Source organism: Sardina pilchardus, chromosome 23 (genome assembly GCF_963854185.1).
Source record: "Sardina pilchardus chromosome 23, fSarPil1.1, whole genome shotgun sequence".
Taxonomy (NCBI): domain Eukaryota; kingdom Metazoa; phylum Chordata; class Actinopteri; order Clupeiformes; family Clupeidae; genus Sardina; species Sardina pilchardus.
In genome coordinates this window covers 24,035,903-24,055,428 of record NC_085016.1, presented here as the reverse complement: position 1 = coordinate 24,055,428, position 19,526 = coordinate 24,035,903, and the positions used below count along the sequence as shown (strand labels likewise).

At 44.1% G+C, this 19,526-nt stretch overlaps 3 protein-coding genes across 3 annotated transcripts in view; 1 reads left to right on the top strand and 2 right to left on the bottom strand.

Annotated features, from left to right (window-relative positions):
• Window positions 1-197, top strand: part of LOC134071508 (putative claudin-24) — a 1,260-nt gene extending 1,063 nt beyond the window's left edge. Inside the window, exon 1 of the mRNA XM_062528254.1 lies at window positions 1-197. This exon is cut by the window's left edge and continues 1,063 nt beyond it. Coding sequence (XP_062384238.1) covers window positions 1-47 — 47 coding nt within the window. The 3' untranslated portion in view covers window positions 48-197.
• A 5,980-nt stretch (window positions 198-6,177) lies between these two features.
• LOC134071391 (claudin-34-like) lies at window positions 6,178-7,741 on the bottom strand. Its single transcript, XM_062528087.1, has one exon. It carries the CDS (start codon window positions 7,504-7,506, stop codon window positions 6,751-6,753), a length of 756 nt encoding a protein of 251 aa, XP_062384071.1. The 5' UTR covers window positions 7,507-7,741; the 3' UTR covers window positions 6,178-6,750.
• Window positions 7,742-9,965: 2,224 nt separating this feature from the next.
• The window catches only part of LOC134071006 (protein Shroom2-like), a 38,939-nt gene continuing 29,378 nt past the window's right edge, over window positions 9,966-19,526 (bottom strand). The window contains exons 7-11 of the mRNA XM_062527570.1: window positions 17,716-18,474; window positions 16,821-17,423; window positions 14,814-14,985; window positions 12,178-12,450; window positions 9,966-11,127 (exon numbers count right to left, since the gene is read on the bottom strand). Coding sequence (XP_062383554.1) covers window positions 10,855-11,127; window positions 12,178-12,450; window positions 14,814-14,985; window positions 16,821-17,423; window positions 17,716-18,474 — 2,080 coding nt within the window. The 3' untranslated portion in view covers window positions 9,966-10,854. The remainder of the gene's footprint in view (window positions 11,128-12,177; window positions 12,451-14,813; window positions 14,986-16,820; window positions 17,424-17,715; window positions 18,475-19,526) is intronic.

Below are 19,526 nucleotides of genomic sequence, written 5' to 3'. Positions count from 1 at the left end.
ACCTGGAGGTCAACCACAGATTAGGAAAACGTTCAGGTTACGTGTGAGCGACGCAAAACGCACCTCTGCAAATATACCACATGGACCAGAGTTAGATTTTTTTCATCCACTAACCAAAAATCAGATCTTTTTTGGGCTGGAACTGTTTTATGGTGACAGATATACAGCCATAAGATCTTGTTTGTACTTGATGGAATGCTGCTACATTCTTCTTTTTGGTTTTTATTCAATCATCAAGGTAATGTCAATGTTCTTGTTCTTGCGTCTCATTTATTATCAGATTTCTCACACATTTTTATTTCTGTGCACATCTTTTTAAAATGACGCCATACATATCATTCAATGACTCCTTCGACATATTTGATCAGAATCTGAATATAAACAAACAAATAAGTTTAAAGTGCATTCAATACACGTATGAAAATAATCATCTATAAAACATCAATAAGACCAATGAGGCAAAAAAGGTCCTCTTGACATAAAGGAATGTTTATCTAATAACACTGACTTTTAATTAAGGTGGACAGTAGAGACAGTGACATGAGTAGAAGTAGTAGAAGTATTAGAAGAACATCTGACATTGTATAAAGTTGTTTTTGTTTATTATTACCAAAGAATATTGGTTATTAATCAAAAGTAATTACAGTGTAAACGTCATACTGCATGCTTGTTTCATGTGTATGTATTTTATGTGCAATGTACAAAAGCAAGGCTAAAAATGTGTAAATGATAGCTCTATACTGGGCCAATTCTAAACAACATTCATCTTCCACGTATAGGATAGGCCTATGTGGCCTTATTCAGAGAACACACACACAGACACACAGTTTGTAAGTTTGAACATTTTTCTATTTTAATTTCAGATTTGTTTGGGGTTTTTTTATTTCAGGATTTACTAGATTTCACAGAGAAAATCATTTAAGTTCATTCAGTTATTGTTGCTTCACAGTTTTGTAGGTAACAATCTTAAAGTGTATTGTACAGTACGCCAAAAAACATCTTCCTTAGGAAAATATTTATGTTGATTATGCATTGACTATGCCATGAACATATCAGAAATATGTTTAAATTATTTTCACATATGTCTACAACATTTGCTGTTGTTATATTTAGAGACTATTATATTGGTTCAATAAAAAAGTTTAAATATCATAATCAAAAAATGAATTTCATTGCTGCTCAATAATCTATAAGATGACTTTTACAAAACCCTGCTGAAATCATAATTCTAATATTCTCCATCTTGAAACCCCTGCAGTGAGTTTCCTTTAAATGGCCTGACAAGTGTGTCCACCAAAACAGTTTCGGAAACTAATCCCCTCTGATCCTCCATGTTGGCTCCTGGGCTAAGCCCTGGTTAATGACCAGGCGGCCAGAAGCGTGCTCAGTGGGTCATTCAGCACCTATTAGTCAGACGTCATTTCACAAACCCCTGGTCTGCCCATCAGGGCCTGCTAAGACCCCTAAGGGGCTTCTGTTACTGCTGTCTCCTAGGCTGGCTATCACCAGACTAAGCTCAATATTTTTAAGATCGAACATAAGTCTGGGGAGTCTGCGCTGTATTTCTACCGCACAAGAGGCATGATCAATGGGTATAGCTCAAAATCAGACCAACGATCCGGGTGCACCTGGTGGATAAGCCTGTTTGTGATTGGTTCCAGCAAACATGGACAGGAAGCAGAAGAGATTTGTGCAGTTTTCCAGCCTGATCTGCAGGGCGAAATCCAATCGTTGGCAGATCGGATTTCATTTCCAGTCTAGTTGTCTAGTCAGAATTAGCGTATCTTCAAGGACCAACAAGTTCCTTCAGGTGCTGCCCAGATAGCAAACACCCATTAGTCCAATATTGGCCTTAGTTGGCAGTGTCAGTGGTGCCGTTTCAATGTTGTAACAATGTCACAACAACGGCAGCCCTTCAAGCAATTGTATATCGAATGTTGGCTCTACCTCTCTGTCTCACATTGCAAGGTGAAAGGTGCTAACAGTGCTGAAGTTTTTTTAAACGAACAGGACCACACACATGCTGATAATAAAACTGTAAATAGCCATGTGGTGATGGGACATTGTGCCAGAGTGGAAATCTGCATTGCTAGCTGGTTTGGATCCAACAAGTGTCTTCTAGACAAGTATCGGTTCTCGGCTGTGTGTTTATGCTAAGCTAAGCTAACAGGGTTCGTTCCTCCCATGTCCCCTGATGCCATGTCTCCCGGCTTTGACTTTGAAGGGTCCGGCACTGCACAGCATGTGTCCATGCCGTCATGAGAAAGCCTCCTTTGTTTCCGCTCCCACAATGAAGTCATTATGTCTTTGTATGCTAATCCCCAGCCATCTTTTTACATACTAAGGTTGCTGTTAGAAGGCCCCGTACAGCGCTGACTGGATAACACATGCCTGGTTCTTCAAACGCTTTCACTATGGACAGAATAGAGGAGGCCAAAGGAGAGCTGCTGTCTCATGCAAGGTCAAAGACCTCCATGGAAGACCTCATGGCAAGACAGAGGCCTCGGAAGCCAGCCGTTCTCTTTGTCCGATTCAGTTACCATGACATTAATCCATCCGCACGGCTGGCTTTAGATCAAGGATGTTCCATAATCACACTGTACAGTGATTCCTATAGTGCTCTTCACCTCGTGAGGGGAAGCTCCAGTATTTTTTTGTTGGTGCCCTGATCCGATACTTCAAACCAAAGCACAAGATTATTTAATCTTCACATTCTTCCTGCTCTTCTGTGCATCGGACACCAAAGAAAGAGACGTCACGTCCTCACAAAGCTCTCATGCCTCCGAGTTCAGTGAACTAGGAGATACGGTTTATTAATCGCTGTACAGATAGGAATATTGATTTTCTTTGTGTTATGAAGATTACACACCTTTGGACTGCAGATTTGCTAAGCACTGTTTCTGTTCATATGGTGAAACTGTTACTGGACCCTTAGTAATGAATAGCCATTGTCAATGTCTTTGTACATTTCTCAGCTATAGTTAAAGGAGAGGATATGTTCAGGGGTGCACAATGTTCTTGTGAAGCACTGCACACATACAGTAGGTGGGTGCGTGGTACCATTAAAAACTTGTCATTGGCCAGATGCAGGTGGGTAGTTTTTTCTGGCCAGGAGTATTGTTGTGCAATTATTTATTTTACTGAAGGACATTGTTGGACATTGTTTCCACCCATAGTATCCATCATCTCATCACTGTAAAAGGTGACTATCATAAAACAATTTACCCCACTGACGTTGAACTCAAACATCGCATGATCGTTTATAACCTACTGTACATGACCAGTTATCAAAAACCTGCCCTCTTTTCAGCCAATCAGTTTAACCAAACCAACACACAAACACACACACACATTGGTGATAAAAATACAAATATAAATGTGGTGACACAACACTGTGAGCATCTGACTGAATGTAAAATATTGTTTTCCACACACACCCACACACAGTACCCTCACTCAACTACCCTCACACACACATACCTACCCTCACATACGTACCCATCCACAGACACACACACAAACACACCCTCACATTCCAACCCTACACACACAGTATTATCGGGGTATTATCAGCGGCATCCCTGTTCACACCTCTCTCTCTATCTCTCTCTCTCTCTCTCTCTCTCTCTCTCTCTCTCTCTCTCTCTCTCTCTCTCTCTCTCTCTCTCACACACACACACACACACCTACCCATACACACCTATCCTTCAATCCTTAAGTCTATCTTCATTTACTTCTCATTACTTGTCAGGTTGACAAAAATGATCTTCCATTGCAGTGCTTAACCTGACAGACCTTCGCTTCTCTTACTAGGCCTTAACTTAACTTATTGGAGCGTGTCTAACTTGTAAGCCCTAAGGTATTGTAGCTTGACTAACTTGTAGGCCCTAAGTGTAGCTTGACTAACTTGTAGGCCTTAAAGAGGAACAATGCAGGATTGGCGATTTCATCTCTGGTTTCGGTTTCGTTTTTCGTTTTCGCTCGTTTTATGCTTGCATATTTCTCTGCAGAGCTTCCCCGACAGCTTTAGCGTGTATATTTCTACATATATAGGCTATATATAAATATATAAATTGCAAGCGTGGTTCTTCTTGTTCCTTACGCGTCTCTGACTTCCAGATGTAAACAGCAAACGATCGTTTATCAGAAAGTTGCAAGGTTGCAATAGCGGATAGGGACACCAGGGGTGGGAGGAAATGTGACTGTTTTCGATAGAACTGGTCAGTCAAGCAAAACAACGATTTCTAAGCGATTTTATGACTATGAAAAAGTTGCATAGGGTCTCTTTAACTTAACTTATTGTAGTTTGTCTAAATTGTAGGCCCTAAGGCCATACCATGTCTAACTTGTAGGCCTTAACTTATTGTAGTTTGTCTAACTTGTTGGTCTTGGCATTTTGTAGCTTGGCTGTAGCACTTCACTTTTCAGTTGCTTCGGATAAAAGTGTCCAGGGCCACTCGGATGAATGCAGGCTTGATAGATATATGTAGCCATCACAGCCTCTCTCTCTGGCTCGCTCTACAGTGCAGTGCTACTCGCGTAAAATCGCAGGTCCCATCTGATCCTTTGAATGAGCCCTCCCCGGCCTGACAGAAGGGGTCGATCTCGGCTGAAGAGAAGGCCTTTTGTTTGCCCGTCGTGGCGTAGCCCCCCGGACAAAGCTGGCCAAAGTGAGTACTGTTTGGACTGGACTCAGACACTTTCCCGGCTAACAATCGGCGCTGTGATAGCCGCGGCTATGAGAGGTCTGGAGCAGACTTCACGTGCTTGCCACCGCCATCCTCCGCCCCTGTTCACATGAGCCAGGTCCCGACAGGGGTCACGGGGAAGGGCCTCCACCTACGGGGCCACAGGGACCCGCATCACTTCCTGTTGGGCCACGGGGGGGTCGGCCATTTTGAAGAGGACGGGTCACTCAAGGAAGGCTTTTTGGGACACAGAGGGTATGTGAAAAGAGTCATGTCAAGAACAAGGAGGGACCTGATGCCTGTAATGTTCATAAATTAAGGTAAATGTTGATGATTTTTTGTGATTGATAGAGCTTTCTGAGACCTTTTTAGAAGATGTATCTTATTTAGGTTTTTCAGACCTTGAAAATCAAACCATTTTTAAATTAACTTCCCCTTTGATATCTAAAGATGGGATACATGATACAGAATACATCAACATTTTCTTTCTATTTTTATTTTATTATATATTTTATATCTTTTCTTATATAATTATCTCAATTATTTAATTTCTTATGACCATAACCTGTACAACTACATAATAGCAATTAAAATCTCTGAATCTTATCACAGTAGCTTTAACCTTAACCTCGCCCTTAATGATGCGTTAATCACTGATGGATGACCTACTGTATATTGCTAATTGCTCGTGGAGTTTCCCGCTGTGCTCAGGAATCAATGGGGAAAGTCCTAAACTCAGAACTGCATTATTAGTACTGCTTGATCAAACAGAATTAGTTAAGCAACTGTGCTACTGTGCACAATGACAATAAAGTTGAATATAATGTAATCAAATCTAATCTAAGCCATTAACACTTCCTAGGCTGCTGATTTCAGTTCCTTTAGAGTTTGATACCTAAATGACACTGAAGAAGTACAGTGTCATACAAGTATCCAATAAGTGTATTTGATGTGTATTTACATGCAAAGAGACGAATGATAAGTATGTAAACCACATGAAGACACATAACTTGCACATAATACATACACATAACAACACTGTAATGAGATAGTCAGTAAATACAGTGTGTCCACATGCTTGTTAAAGAAATGAACATATTTTGATACTCTGGGTGTAGAGTTTAATACAACATATTTATGCATCATGACCAACGCATAATAATGACCATCCACAAGCACTGTAATCTAACATACTGTATAGGCTACCAGTAGGAATATTATAGGTCTGAAAAAGGACAGTAGGACATAGGCCTACAGTAAACAAACGGATCCAGGACAATTGAATTACCCAGTGCTTCAGTCACAAAGAGAACTCGCACACCAATGTTGATGATGCCTAGTTTGATCCAACCAGTGAGGAGTGTAAAGTGCACTAGCACTAGGGTAGCGCTTTACACTCTCTGGTTGGATTAAACTTTGCATCGGCAACATTGATGTGCGAGTTCTCTTTTTGACTGAAGGACTGTGAAACTCTTGGAACTAACACACCCATTCATTGGGCCGATACCCTGTTTGCTCTATACCAATTTAATTACTCTCCCATGAGTCCACTGAGAAAAGGAGTGCATGGTAATGACTACTGGAAGAGTGTAACATGCAATCGCTCCCAGGGGGGAAGTGTGTATGCCAGGGGAAGTGTGTATGCCACTTCCCATAGAGCTGCAGGTCCACAGAGGTGAGGGCATTGAGCAGGAAGCATGTAAACAATGTGCATTGTCTGTGTGGCTTTACAGTCTTGTTGCACATTCATAGAAAGACATTCAAAAAGCTTTTAAACTGTTCTCACTGACATGTCTCCGTTCAGCCCTTGGTTGAGGTGCTGCAGCTTTGTAGTCAAGGTGTTCTACGGATAAGCATAGCACAAGCTCTGTGCAAAATTCTTTTCTCGAAAATATCTAAAAATGCATGTTTCATTTTTAAAAAATGACCGGAAGTATCTCCTTTCAGATGACTGTTTCTTTTTTTCTGCAAAGTCTTAAGAAAAAAAAGCCTTAGAACAGATGACGCATTGTAATGCTAATCGTTTGATACCTCTGCCTCTTTCCTGGTGGTCCGCATACTCCTAGACGTGTTCCTGAGACTCGTAGGCTAGGTTGTCCCGGCCCGACAGGGAAGATCCGGAAGAGCGAGACCGCCCAGCGGAGAGATCTCCGGAGCTGTCTGCGTCTGCCCACCAGGGCTCCACCCTGGCGTGCGCTCCGACCGGGTACCGGTAGCAGAGGAACACGACCCCGCCGGCGACGGACAGGACGGCCCCGGTGATGCCCACCCCGATGGCCTGTCCCACGTCCTGGCGCGCGGGCGCCGGAGGCATGTGGAAGTTCTCCGGGAAGCCGATGTTCTGGTCGGTGGCCACGGCGTGCAGGTTCAGGGAGAGCGGCAGCAGAGCGCACAGGCTGGACAGCAGATGCAGGAGTCCGCCCGCCGTGAAGGCCACTCGGATGGCCCTGCGCCCGTCCAGGCCGAAGAAGACGTTCCTCAGGCCGTAGAGCGTGCTGGCGTTCGCCAAGAGCCCCAGCCCGAGCGCCAGCAGCATCAGGACCTGCGCCACGGCGATCTCCATGGGGACGAAACTGTCCGAGATGTCCATCTTCTGGCAGTACAGGGGGCTGCGCTGCGAAGTCACCACCGTGTGGCTGTAGAAGCAGACCCTCCAGATGCCCACCCATGCCAGCCCGGACGAGACCACACTCAGGTCCGCCACCACCCACACGCGCCACTCCACCATCCCGATGGCCACCATGGTGAGGATCCATCCTATGCTGCCCAGCGATAGCCCAACGAGCTGAGCGTGGGCCGTGTGAGCCAGGTAAGCCATTGGCACACACCTGGGGGGTCAACTCTTCACAGGACCAGGCTCCTCACCCATTCCAGCAGGTAAGACATGTCCACACTGATCACCAACCCCACATGACACACCAAGGGACCCACTTCAGAGGATTGTTGACCACCGGGTATCAAATGCATGCAATTTCAGCTCAGAGACTCCTGCCACGCTTGCTTACTTCTACTGTGGGTTTGAGAATAACTTCATGGTCTGTCACACTGCTGTTCTCGCCTACCTGGTTCTGTCACCAGGATACGTGACAAAACAAAGCACCTGAGTCCCTTGGAGAGCGAGAGAGAGAGAGAGAGAGAAGGAAAAGCTTCTAATTACACGTGTTGAGAACAGAAATGTGCAAACTGTGGCAGAAAGTTAAACGAAAACAAACAAGACGTTTCAAAACCAAAGAGCAAAATCAAGCAATTTCTGATGAAGCACACGTCTAACTTTTGCTATGATTGGGAATCCTGAACATCATTAATTGTCAGATGAAAACATTAAAAGCAGAGGTGGAAAACTCCAGCTTCAGTGAGAAAAAGTCTTACCACATATCTGTGCAAACCATTCATTTAAACCAGCTGATTCTAATTAGCACAACTCTTCAGCTAGGCAGAGCAGCTAATTGATGATATCACCTGTGCTAAGTACACAGGTAGAAGCAATACATGACCGGACTTTTACTCACTGAAGCTGGAGTTTTCCACCTCAAAAGGGCCTATGACTTAATTAAACAGCGTATGCAGCACAGATGTATGCAGTTACCGCAGTTCTCAAAAGATTATGAGATTATGAGAATATCATAGGCTAATGCCTTAATTTAAAACCATGAGGAAAATCCAACCATTAAGGACACCAATTTTCTTAGTGAATGAATAATATATTGTAAATAAATCAATGTTTCTCCTTAAAATACAGGGGGCATAGGCCTATGTTACTGTAAGTTCCCCTAGGCAGGAATATTTTTTATTTTCAAAGGCCAGTTATTTCATGGATACTATGAATGCTGATAAAACTCCCTTGGCCTTTCTATGATCCCCACATACCCTTCGCCATACCTAGAGATTGGCTTGGTTTTATTCCAGTTAGCCCATCTAGTTTGATTTGTATTCAGAGATGATCTTATGGAAAGTAGGCGTACCCGGTGCCAATCTAGGTATGGTGAAGGGTATGTTTAAAGAAAATAAAAGAAAATGTGTGTCCTTTAAGGTTGGATTTTCCCTTTTTTATATATATATATATAAAAAAAATCAAGGCATTATCAATTTCCAAAGCACATTTTATTCCTCTCTCTAGTCAAATTTAGCATATTCATAAACTTATGACCGCACCAGTACATTTTGATACCTGACGCCTCCTTTGTCCTATTTATATCGAGCAAGTTGTCTACCACTATCGCATTAGTTTCTTGAAACAAAAGATGAAGATTCAAGTTCAGTATGAAATCGCTGTCGAACAGTTATTTTGAACATCACCTTCAAAGCCCAACCCTAACTTTAACTAGTTGACAGAAACTTGCTGTTAAAAAAAAATGTTGAGAATCTGAGCCTACTGTATATATGGGCATATCCAAATAAAGTACGCATTTTAGTGGTATAACGTAGCTACTACTACGTCTAATGACACATAGCTTCAAAGCTTTTTAACAATCTTTAGTGGTAGGCTAGTGCGCATATCCAAACCTGGATGCGCTTTTATTCAAATTTGGAACATCTGAACTGAAACGACCCGAACACGAAGGTTATTTTCGCCTCAAAATCACTCTCCATAAGCGACTAAAGCTGAATAAATTACGATTACAGCAAATACTGTCAAAACTTGTTTTTTCTTTTAGGCTGTACGGTCATTCTATTACATGGTCACACTGATCCTTAACGTTACCTCGAGATGATTCCACTTGCCTTGTCGTGGTAATAAGGGAAGACCTGGGGCACATCGACTGATTGTCAGGCTTCAGTTCCCTTCTTCTCAAGATGAAAGGAAAATCCGGAGACTTCCTTTTCATGGCGTCGAGTTAGTAAATGCGGGGAAAACACACCTCAGTAGGCTAAATATTGACTTGTGACATCTACGTCCAGCTTGATCACTACTTGCGCTGTTATAACTGAATTACAGCACCTACTGTAGGCTTCGCATCAATAAAACTGAGGCTGTGATGCGAACCAGGAAACTGTGTAGTCACAAGACAAATACACCTGGAGAAAAAACATAGCCTACCTGATAACGTTTGAGAATTCCTTCTCCTCCTGGTATAACATACTGTTCAGTTGTTTACAGAATACATACTACATGTCACTCATATCACACTCAAACACACACACACACGCGCGCGCACACACACGACAGGGCACAATGAATACAATGTACCCAAGCTGGCACATTTTAATGTTGGTGTTTATCATTCAGAATAAGACCTTCACTGTAAAGTGCTAGCACATCCCATCTACTTTGCAAAATTCAATTTCTTCATTTTTATTTTAATTTCATAAGGAAAATATAAATATATCTGAATATGGTAGCAAGTCTATGATAATTACAAAGCCATGCCTAAAAATGGCTATTCTCTAGAACAGCATCATAACAGGTATGAATATTTTGGTAGCAGTTACATACAGCATATAAACACTTCTTAGCTGAAATATAATAATAATAATAATAATAATAATCTTTATGTTAACTCTTAACAACTACAATCAACAGGCAATGTTGCAAAAAATGGCAAATAATCCAGTCCATTCAAACCCTAAAATAAATCTTGGAATAAATTATATATACATCTCATAATTCATAATTCACCATCTCAAAAAGAGCATCACTGGAGGTCCTGATAAATACAACCTTGAATAAAATGATAAGATAAAATGTTCATTCCAGAAGAGAAATCACAAGTGCAGCTTTAGGACCGTCAAACTATGATAAGACATGTTTATCAACCCATCCGTCTGCATAAAGCATTAAAAACGTTAAAAACTTCTTCATTATCGTGACTTACTGTAGATATTTCACCGACTGTCTATTTCCCACGTTTGGGAAACGTGTCCCTATTTCTCCCTCTGAATAAAGCAAAGTTTATATTCATATGACTGGCAGTCTTGAAATAAAAACAAACAAATAAATAGACAAACAAACATAATATCGTTTTTTTCCCTCTCTCTCATGCTTTGTTACAGATTCCAGTTCTCCGAAGATCTGTTGTCCTCTCCTGTTGGCATCTGTAGTCTTTCGCTCTTTTCTTCCTCTTGTTCTCTCCCAAGTTCCAGTTCTAAGATGCTCCTCTTCATCCTCTCTCTCTGTTCTTTTTGCACGCTCTCTCTCTCTCTCTCTCTCTCTCTCTCTCCCTCTCTCTCAGAACATGAGTCTCTGTTCCAGGGGCAGACTGTCTCTCAGACACTTGAGCTGCTCCTCTCCGAGTTTGATCTTGTCCTCCAGCTTGCGCTGCTCGATGATGAGCGCCGACTTCATCTTGACGAAGTGCTCGTAGTCGGCCAGGCGCTCGGCGCTCAGGTAGCTGGCCAGGATGTCGTAGACCAGACGCTCGCGCCGGTCCAGGTTCTCCTTCAGCTCCTTGGCGTCCTCGTGCTGGCGAATCAGCAGCCTGCGCTTCTCGGTCAGGGCGTGCTGAGAGAGGGGGAGAAGATAGGTGAGAGTCTTGGAACCAGAGCCTTTACATAAATCATAAATAGAAATATAGAATATTATTAAAATCTTAAATATCATTGTAAAACCTTACTAAAATCTTAAATACATATACATATTTACGATTCTAATACGATATTATATTTATATCTAATATTTGAATACAATTTTATATTTATATTTATGATTTTTATATTCAAGTATTTCATGTCCTGATAATTCTGTTCTTACACATATGAGACGACTGTTTTTGTTTCATTCTGTTCCTGCATTGTCCCTGTTGGTGTGTGTGACTAGTGTTCAGAGATAAGAGGGAATGTTCTGGTCTTGCAGTGTTTCTCTGTTCTGCATCTCCTGCGTCAGTATCTATCTGCTGTGCATTGCCAGGTGGGCACTAATCAGGGTCTGATTCATTGTGCTCCACGTACGATGGGAAGACCAACGTCATCTCACGTCAGCCTGGAAGGATATTTAATCCCTAACTATTTCCTTGTCTTGTTAGATGGTGGACCTTCATTCAAAAGCACGCTCCCTGGCCTGTGCTGCCTGCACATCAGTGTAACTACAATTGTTTTTCATTTTTCCCACCATTGACCTGACTGGGTCTTGATGTGTCTTGATGTGGCATGAACTTGACACGGTATTCAGCACAGTTCATGTGGTCATGCTACAAAACTGTCCTTGAAAAAAGATTTGTTTCATGAGACTATTAAGTAAATCAATGATTTTTGTTAGAATCTAATAATAAGGGAAAGTTGTTTCGAAAATGTCTAACAACACACAGAGGTCATGACACATGAACACACACACACACACACACAAACACACACACACCACATATATTACAGTATACAGACGTGCACACACACACACACACACACACACACACACACACACACACACACACACACACACACACACGCACACACACACAAGCACACACGCACACACACACGCACACACGCACACACACGCACACACGCACACACACACACATACAGTCACACACCAACACACACACACCCCCCTCACCTTCTCCTCAGCTGAGGCCCCCTCCTCCAGGTTGTTGAGGGCGTTCTCCACGCGGGCCAGCCTGCCGGAGAGGGACAGCAGGAGGCTGACCACCTTGTCCAGGTCCCCGATGAACATGCGGAACTTGTCCAGCTCGTTGGGCTTGCAGACGGCCTGCACGGTGGCCTCCACTTCCTGTCCCAGCGCGTTGTTGTCCTGCACGTCCTCCTGGAGGCTCTCGCGCGCCTCGTGCAGCACCTGCAGCTTCTTACTCAGGCTGCTGATCAGCTCTTGCTGCAGGACACACACACACACACACACACACACAGGAAACACACACACGACACACACACGCGACACACATACACACGGGACACGCATACACACACGCATACACACACACACACACACACACACACACACACACACACACACAGGAAACACACACACGACACACACACGCGACACACACACACACGGGACATGCATACACATACACACGACACACACACACACACACACACACACACACACACACACACAGGACACACACACGGGACACACACGGGACACACACGGGACACACACACACACACACACACACACAGGACACACACACGGGACACACACACACACACACACACACACACACACACACGTGACACACACACACATGCAATATTAAAACTGATGTGAGTACATGTACCATGTTTAGTTTCAAACATTAAAAAAAAACAATGTTAGAAACAGAGACCTATGCTCTGTGTTAACTAGATATAACCGGATTCAATCGTAACAATTGATCATAAAAGTGTTTTGACCACTGAGTTTAATTCCAACTTTAGCTCCAGCTGCATGCTCAGGCTGGTGATCAGACATGACAGTTTAATGGCAACTTTATCTCCAAAAGAATCATCGTATTTCCATGAAACCAATCCATAGCAAAATATGAAGTGACAGGGTCGAGCAGGGACAGCTCTGTCTCAGCTGGATCACAGTGTGTGTGTGTGTGTGTGTGTGTGTGTCTGGCAGCAAACGACAAAAGACTGCCTGACTCATACTGTGCGACTGTAAAGTTAGCCTAACCTTCACTGAGGTAAAGGTGACTCTATCTAAATAAGACCCTGTGACTCACTGACAAATTGTTGTCATCTCATAAAAATGTCCCATGAGCCACAAGTCAGTCTGTAGTCTGACCATTCTACCATTCTTTTTTAACTGCCATATTACTTAATTTATATTTACTGAAATGTAGACCACAAAGTTACTGACCTGACCCTATGTCTAAATATGTTGCAAGACTTGCCTATGGTGTCTGCTTGAACTAGTGAATGGAATGCATTATATTCACTATATTACAATGAAATGCAATAAAAATAAAAACATAATGATACACAATAAAACACACTCTCATGCAATAAAACACACTTCACATTGTGATGCACTTGTCATGCATAATGGTAACCACACACAAACTCAAAATTGATCACACTTGTTTCAAATGATGTGACACAACCAAAATAAGCTACTTCAGAATGTAAACAGGTTGTTGAACGGTGCAGGTTCATATCAACAATGGACAGAAACTGAGGCATTCATTCAGAGTGCACTATCGGCTGTAGACTGCAATGTCCTTCTCATTTACAGTAATGAAATGCCTGTCTTTTCCGGTATACAGTTTGTACACAACTGCTAAAACACAAACCTTCCTCCCTTTTCTCCAAACTGTAAACATTCACAACATAAAACCCTCATTCTCAATACTATATTTTTACTGGATTTACAGTAAATGTTGAATTCACTGAATTATGCTTTATTTTGTTTTGTCTATTACAGTAGATGCCAAATGCATTTACTGTAGCTTCATGAGCTGCCTCGCTACATTTGGATGATGATGATGTAGTGTGTAACATAGATACAGTATATATAGGTATATGGTGTGTAATGAATGCTCAGGAGTATTTTAATTTGGACTGCTTAGTGAATGATCTGAAGAGAGTACTTGGTTTTGAGCACAGGCACAACTGTTTTGAGGCAATTGTTCAGTTTTGCAAAGGATGTCATAAGTTTAGTTTGAGATTTGGTATCGTTGTTCACAGTTCTGAGAAAAGGGTGGAAGATTTTTAAAAAAAATGTGTTTTAGCAATTGTGAAAAACTGTAATACTGTAAGGGATTTTTAATTTAGCACAATTTGTCTGCTCTGTAATCTCTCCTTTTTTGAGCTGACTGCTTCTGACACCTTCCTGTAGTTTAAAGCAGGAGTACAACCCTTTGTCCCTTAGGAAAGAGAACTTCAGAATGGATGACTGTTTCCTGTCTGTCTGTGAGACTGCTTCCTTTTGATCAGTTACTAGTGTGAGTATGGTAGAAGGTGATCATTTGCCACTTCAACGTGGCTTGCTGTGGTACTGTACACTGGGAGGACAGATGATTTTCCCATAACATGGTGATTTTCCCAACAATGTACTGTGTATGTGTGTGTGTGTGTGTGTGTGTGTGAGGGTGAGGGTGTGAGGGTTTTTGTATGTATGTATGTGTGTGTGTGTGTGTGTGTGTGTGTGTGTGTGTGTGTGTGTGTGTCTTTCATGTGTCTGTGTGTGTGTGTGTGTGTGTGTGTGTGTGTGTGTGTGTGTGTGTGTGCGTGTGCCCTGCGTACCTTCTTGCAGGAGAGGTCTTGGTCGAGCTCGTCCTCTGAGTCCTGCTCCTCCATCTGCTCCTGCATGTCCTTCATCTTGATCAGAAGCTCCGCCTTCGGCGCCGACGTGCTGTAGTAGGAGGAGCTACTCACCACGGATACCGCCGTCGCCAGGTCATCCTCCACCCTCCTGCTACACACATACACACACACACACACACACACACAGTTTAAGTTCACTTTGCCCAATGAGACTGAGAGCTCTGTCTTGATGTCCTCTGTTGGACTCAACAGGTTCATGTATTATTGTCATCCACTAGGGGGCAGTAGTGCTGTTGCTAAACTCAACTGCAACAGAGGGCCGGCGCATGTTTGCAGAAATGTTGTTTGAGGTCACACAACCAATGGGAACACGTTCTGTGTGAGGCCTACTATCTCTACTCTCCCTTACTACTCATCCTCGGGGTCTTAAATTCACCCTTTAGCGATACTTTAGCAGTCTGGATTACTTATTCTTTTTTTTATTTATAAAAAATATAATCAGAAATTAGGCTCCTGTTTTATTTCCTAATTTATTTATTTAGTAAGGCACTTTTATCCAAGGCGACTTACAAAATTAGGATTAACATTCAAGGTCCATTGCAAAGGAGACCTTCTTAGGTAATAAACTCCACCAGACTACCAGAGGACGAGAGTGCAGAAGTCGAAGGACTTGGAGAGAGTGTAGTCGAGGGAGAGAGAGGCGGGCGGAAGTAGAGAGAGGAAGACAGGGTTGTTAGAGGTGTCAGGAGAGGAAATGAAACCGAAACCCCAACTAGCATATGCCATCCTGTAACAACTGTGCTGTGATCTGGGGAACTGTGCTAGCTACACAATGGCATGAAGGCCACCACAAAAACACATTAGGACACATATGATAATCACTATTGGGTCATTCCACCAATTCAAACAGGGCCGATGCACTTAGGTTAAAAACACCCATTTGAGCTGTATTATCCAAGACTTTCTTTTTTATTTCCCACCCTGAACATGGGCAAAATGCAACATTGAGATCTATTGAGAAGTATGTTTTGTATAGAGTAACCGTAGGTGGTACTAAAATCACCGAATCACTGACATTTTAGGGGCGGGAACAAAACATATTGATCTCAATGGTGCATTTTGCCCATGTTCAGGGTGGGAAATAAAAAAGAAAGATTTGCATAAGACATGTCTAATTGGTGTTTTTAAAAAGAATGGATCATAGAGAATGAAGAAAAAATAGAAATAAATCTTTGCCCATTCCCACAAGGTGGTAGGGTATTCTGAAAATGAGATCCAAAATGATTTTTCAGACTTGTGAGGTCTACTGTTCAGACCCTGAAGGAATTTATTTATTTTCTCTTCATTGTTTTTTTGTGAGAGTGTTTCTACTTATCTCAATTAGGAAAATAAATTAAGAACCTTAATTATAAATATATCTTCTGAAGACCTAAAAAGAGCCCAGCCAAACATTTTGATCAACTTTGAGGGACAGCTATGACTATGCAGGATCATACAGATATTCCTATTTATGTACCAGCATGTACAATCTGAGCCTCCTACATGGTTTAGTTCTTGTGCTATGTGGGCTTGTGAACTTTGACAGAAAAAAAGAGGCCGAACAAAATCGACACCCCCTTCCCCCTTAAGACTGTCTGTATCTGGGAAAGTATTGATCGTACATAAAAGTAATTTTACAGTGTGTCTCCTGGAAAGCATAGCTACACCTGGTCATTTTTTCAGATTTTTTTTAGACCTAAGTGTGTGGGCCCTGTTTGAATTGACGTGGAATGACCCTATTACTGCATCGGAGATTAGTGGTCATCAGTCTTACTGTGCTACTGTACATTGGGAGGACAGATGATTTTAACCAACAGGTAATCAGTGAGTGGGAGTGTATGAATGTGTGTGAGTGTGTGTGTGTGTGTGTGTGTGTATATGTCTGTCTGTGCCTGTGTCTGTGCCTGTGTGTGTTAGGCTGTTGAGCAGTATCCCAGGGCAACCTACCCCTCGTCGCTGGCGCGGGGCGAGGTCTGTTTGGGGGCGGCCCGTCGTCGCTGCTGTGCCCCCTCCAGCACCTGCTCCCCCTGCGGGAAGATGCCCCCCATCAGGTCCATGGTGGTCCGCATGCGGCTCTGGTCCAAGATGTCCGCCAGCGACTTGTCCTTGCCCATGATGTCCCTGGCCAGCTCCTCTCTCTTCACGTCGTCGTCCGACCGATCGCCGCCCACCATCACCACCCCCGCGCCGGTGGCGGGCAGGCTGCTCCTCCTCGGCTGCCCGTTCAGAGTGGCCCCTGCTGGGGCTACGGGGAAGCCCGAGGTCCCCTGTGGAGGACTGGTGGAGCCACGCTGCGCCTCCCACTGCGCCTCCTCCTGCCGAGAGTAGGCACAGAAGAGAGAGTAGAACTGCTCCTGGGGGGTGAAGCTGCTTTGAGGGCTCGTTGCTGTTGCTGTTGCTGTTGCTGTTGTTGTTGTTGTTGTTGTTGTTGCTCCGTTGCTAAGGAGGTACTGGCGGCCCTTGCGCTCCAGACTGGTCTCGGCGTGGACGATCCTGACGGGAACTCTCTTCCCAGCGTTGCTCAGCTCCGATGCCTCGCTCATCTTATCACTGCAAGCACAGCAACACACAGGGCTACTTCGTTAGGGCATCAGACAGGAAGGTCAGTTATAATACTCAAGGGCGAGGCTACAAAATGGCTGCCATGTTGGCCAGATTATTATACTTTGTTATGTATATTACAGATATGTTATATTTGTTATATTATGTTCAATTTGACTTTAATGAAGAATATTAAACCTTTGAAGGTCCCAATTTAAGACACTTTCTTTTAAAAGGCTATTTCTTTTTACAATTATCTTGGCAGTTGATAACGGACTAGTAACAGATCGGCATGCAGTACCTGGACAGGTCATCCTGTGTGGGCGCTGGGGGCTTGTCGGTCAGTCTCTGTGGGGCAAACTGTGGCGAGGGTGAGCGTGTGACACTGGTGGGCACCGTCAGGGCAGCAGCGCCCTTGAGGGTAGAGGGCGAGGGGGCAGGACCGTGAGGATGAGGATGATGTGGAGGAGGAAGAGGAGAATGGGCCAGAGACGGATCCAAGGCTGCCAGGGCGGTCTGGTGCAGTGCCCTCCACTCCTCGTCCAGTCGGCTGCCCGCCTGCGGCTCTCTCTCTGGGCACGGGGACACCCGCAGTGTGCCGTCGGATGCCAGCGTGGGCATGCCGGGCACTGGCAGTGCCAACCCCACACCGGGAGACCTGCTGCTGCCCCTCGCGGAGTGACCCGCAGTCTGGAGGTCGCTGGACTCTCTCAGAGAGGTCACAGTGACGTCCACTGGGGCCCCCGGAGTGTCCACTCTGGGCGGCGAGAGCCTCTGGGGTCCCCCTGATGCCGCTGCGCCCCTCTTTTTGGGGAGGGCGGGCTGCTCGAGGGCGGCGGTGACCCCCACGTGGCGCAAGTGGTCAGCGTATGGCGGGGGATCGGGCGTCGGCTGGTGGTACCGGGGGTCCGGCGGGTGGCTAGCTGTCGCGGACACGTCTCTCTTCTCGGGATCGTTTCGGGACGCTGCGCCGGCCTCAGACGGCGACAGGAAGTGGTCACTCTGGGCAGGACGCTCCTGGACCCCTCTACTCTCCACCGGTCCTCTCTCGGTCAACGCGCTACAGAGGAACAGACGTAAACACAGACACCCATGAGGGGAGGAAGGCAGTAAAAACATAATAGGCACATTGTGCCATACTCAAGGACCCTTCTCCAAAGCCCCACTCATTTGACCTTACACACACACACACACACACACACACACACACACACACACACACACACACACACACACACACACACACACACACACACACACTCACACACACACACACACACACACACACACACACACACACACACACACACACACACACACACACACACACACACACACACACACACACACACACACACACACACACACACACAAACACAATCACACACACCCCTCACCTTGGACAAAAGTAGACAGAAGTCTACTGTATTGTCTACTATGCTACCACCCAGACTACTATGCAGTCTGCAGTCTACTCTGAACCCATATGACACAAAAGACTAAAACAATCAAGATGGCTGACACACCAGGCACTAAACAAACTAATTGAAAGTCGTTAGACCATATGAACACCTGAAAGTACAGTATATTTCTAAAAAAATCCTATACTGTACTACAGATAGATAGATAGATAGATTATTGATCCCCAAGGGGAAATTCAAGATTCAACTGAAAAACATCAAGCATTGTAAAGGGTCTGAACCTAAGTTTTCCTTCTCTGCCATTCGAGAAGAAAAACAGGAAATCACAAGGATTTTTAAAAAATGTTCTAGAACACTCTGTGAGAAAGCATAGTCTTGCAATATCCCACAAATCAGGGGAAAAAAGAGTGGAAGCAGAAAAACACAGAGAAACATTTCACTGCCAAGCAGTTGCCAAGACTGTGGCATGGAGGCCTTCTTAGGAATTCTGCTGAAGCGCCAGAACGCTGTCTGATGCCTTGGCTTAGTCATACACACACATGCACATACACACGCAAACACACTCATACAGACACACACACAAGCGCGCACACACACACACAAACACACATACTGTATGCACACCAACCCACACACACACACACACGAACATACACACATAAACACACACAGACACGCATCCCCCCCCCCC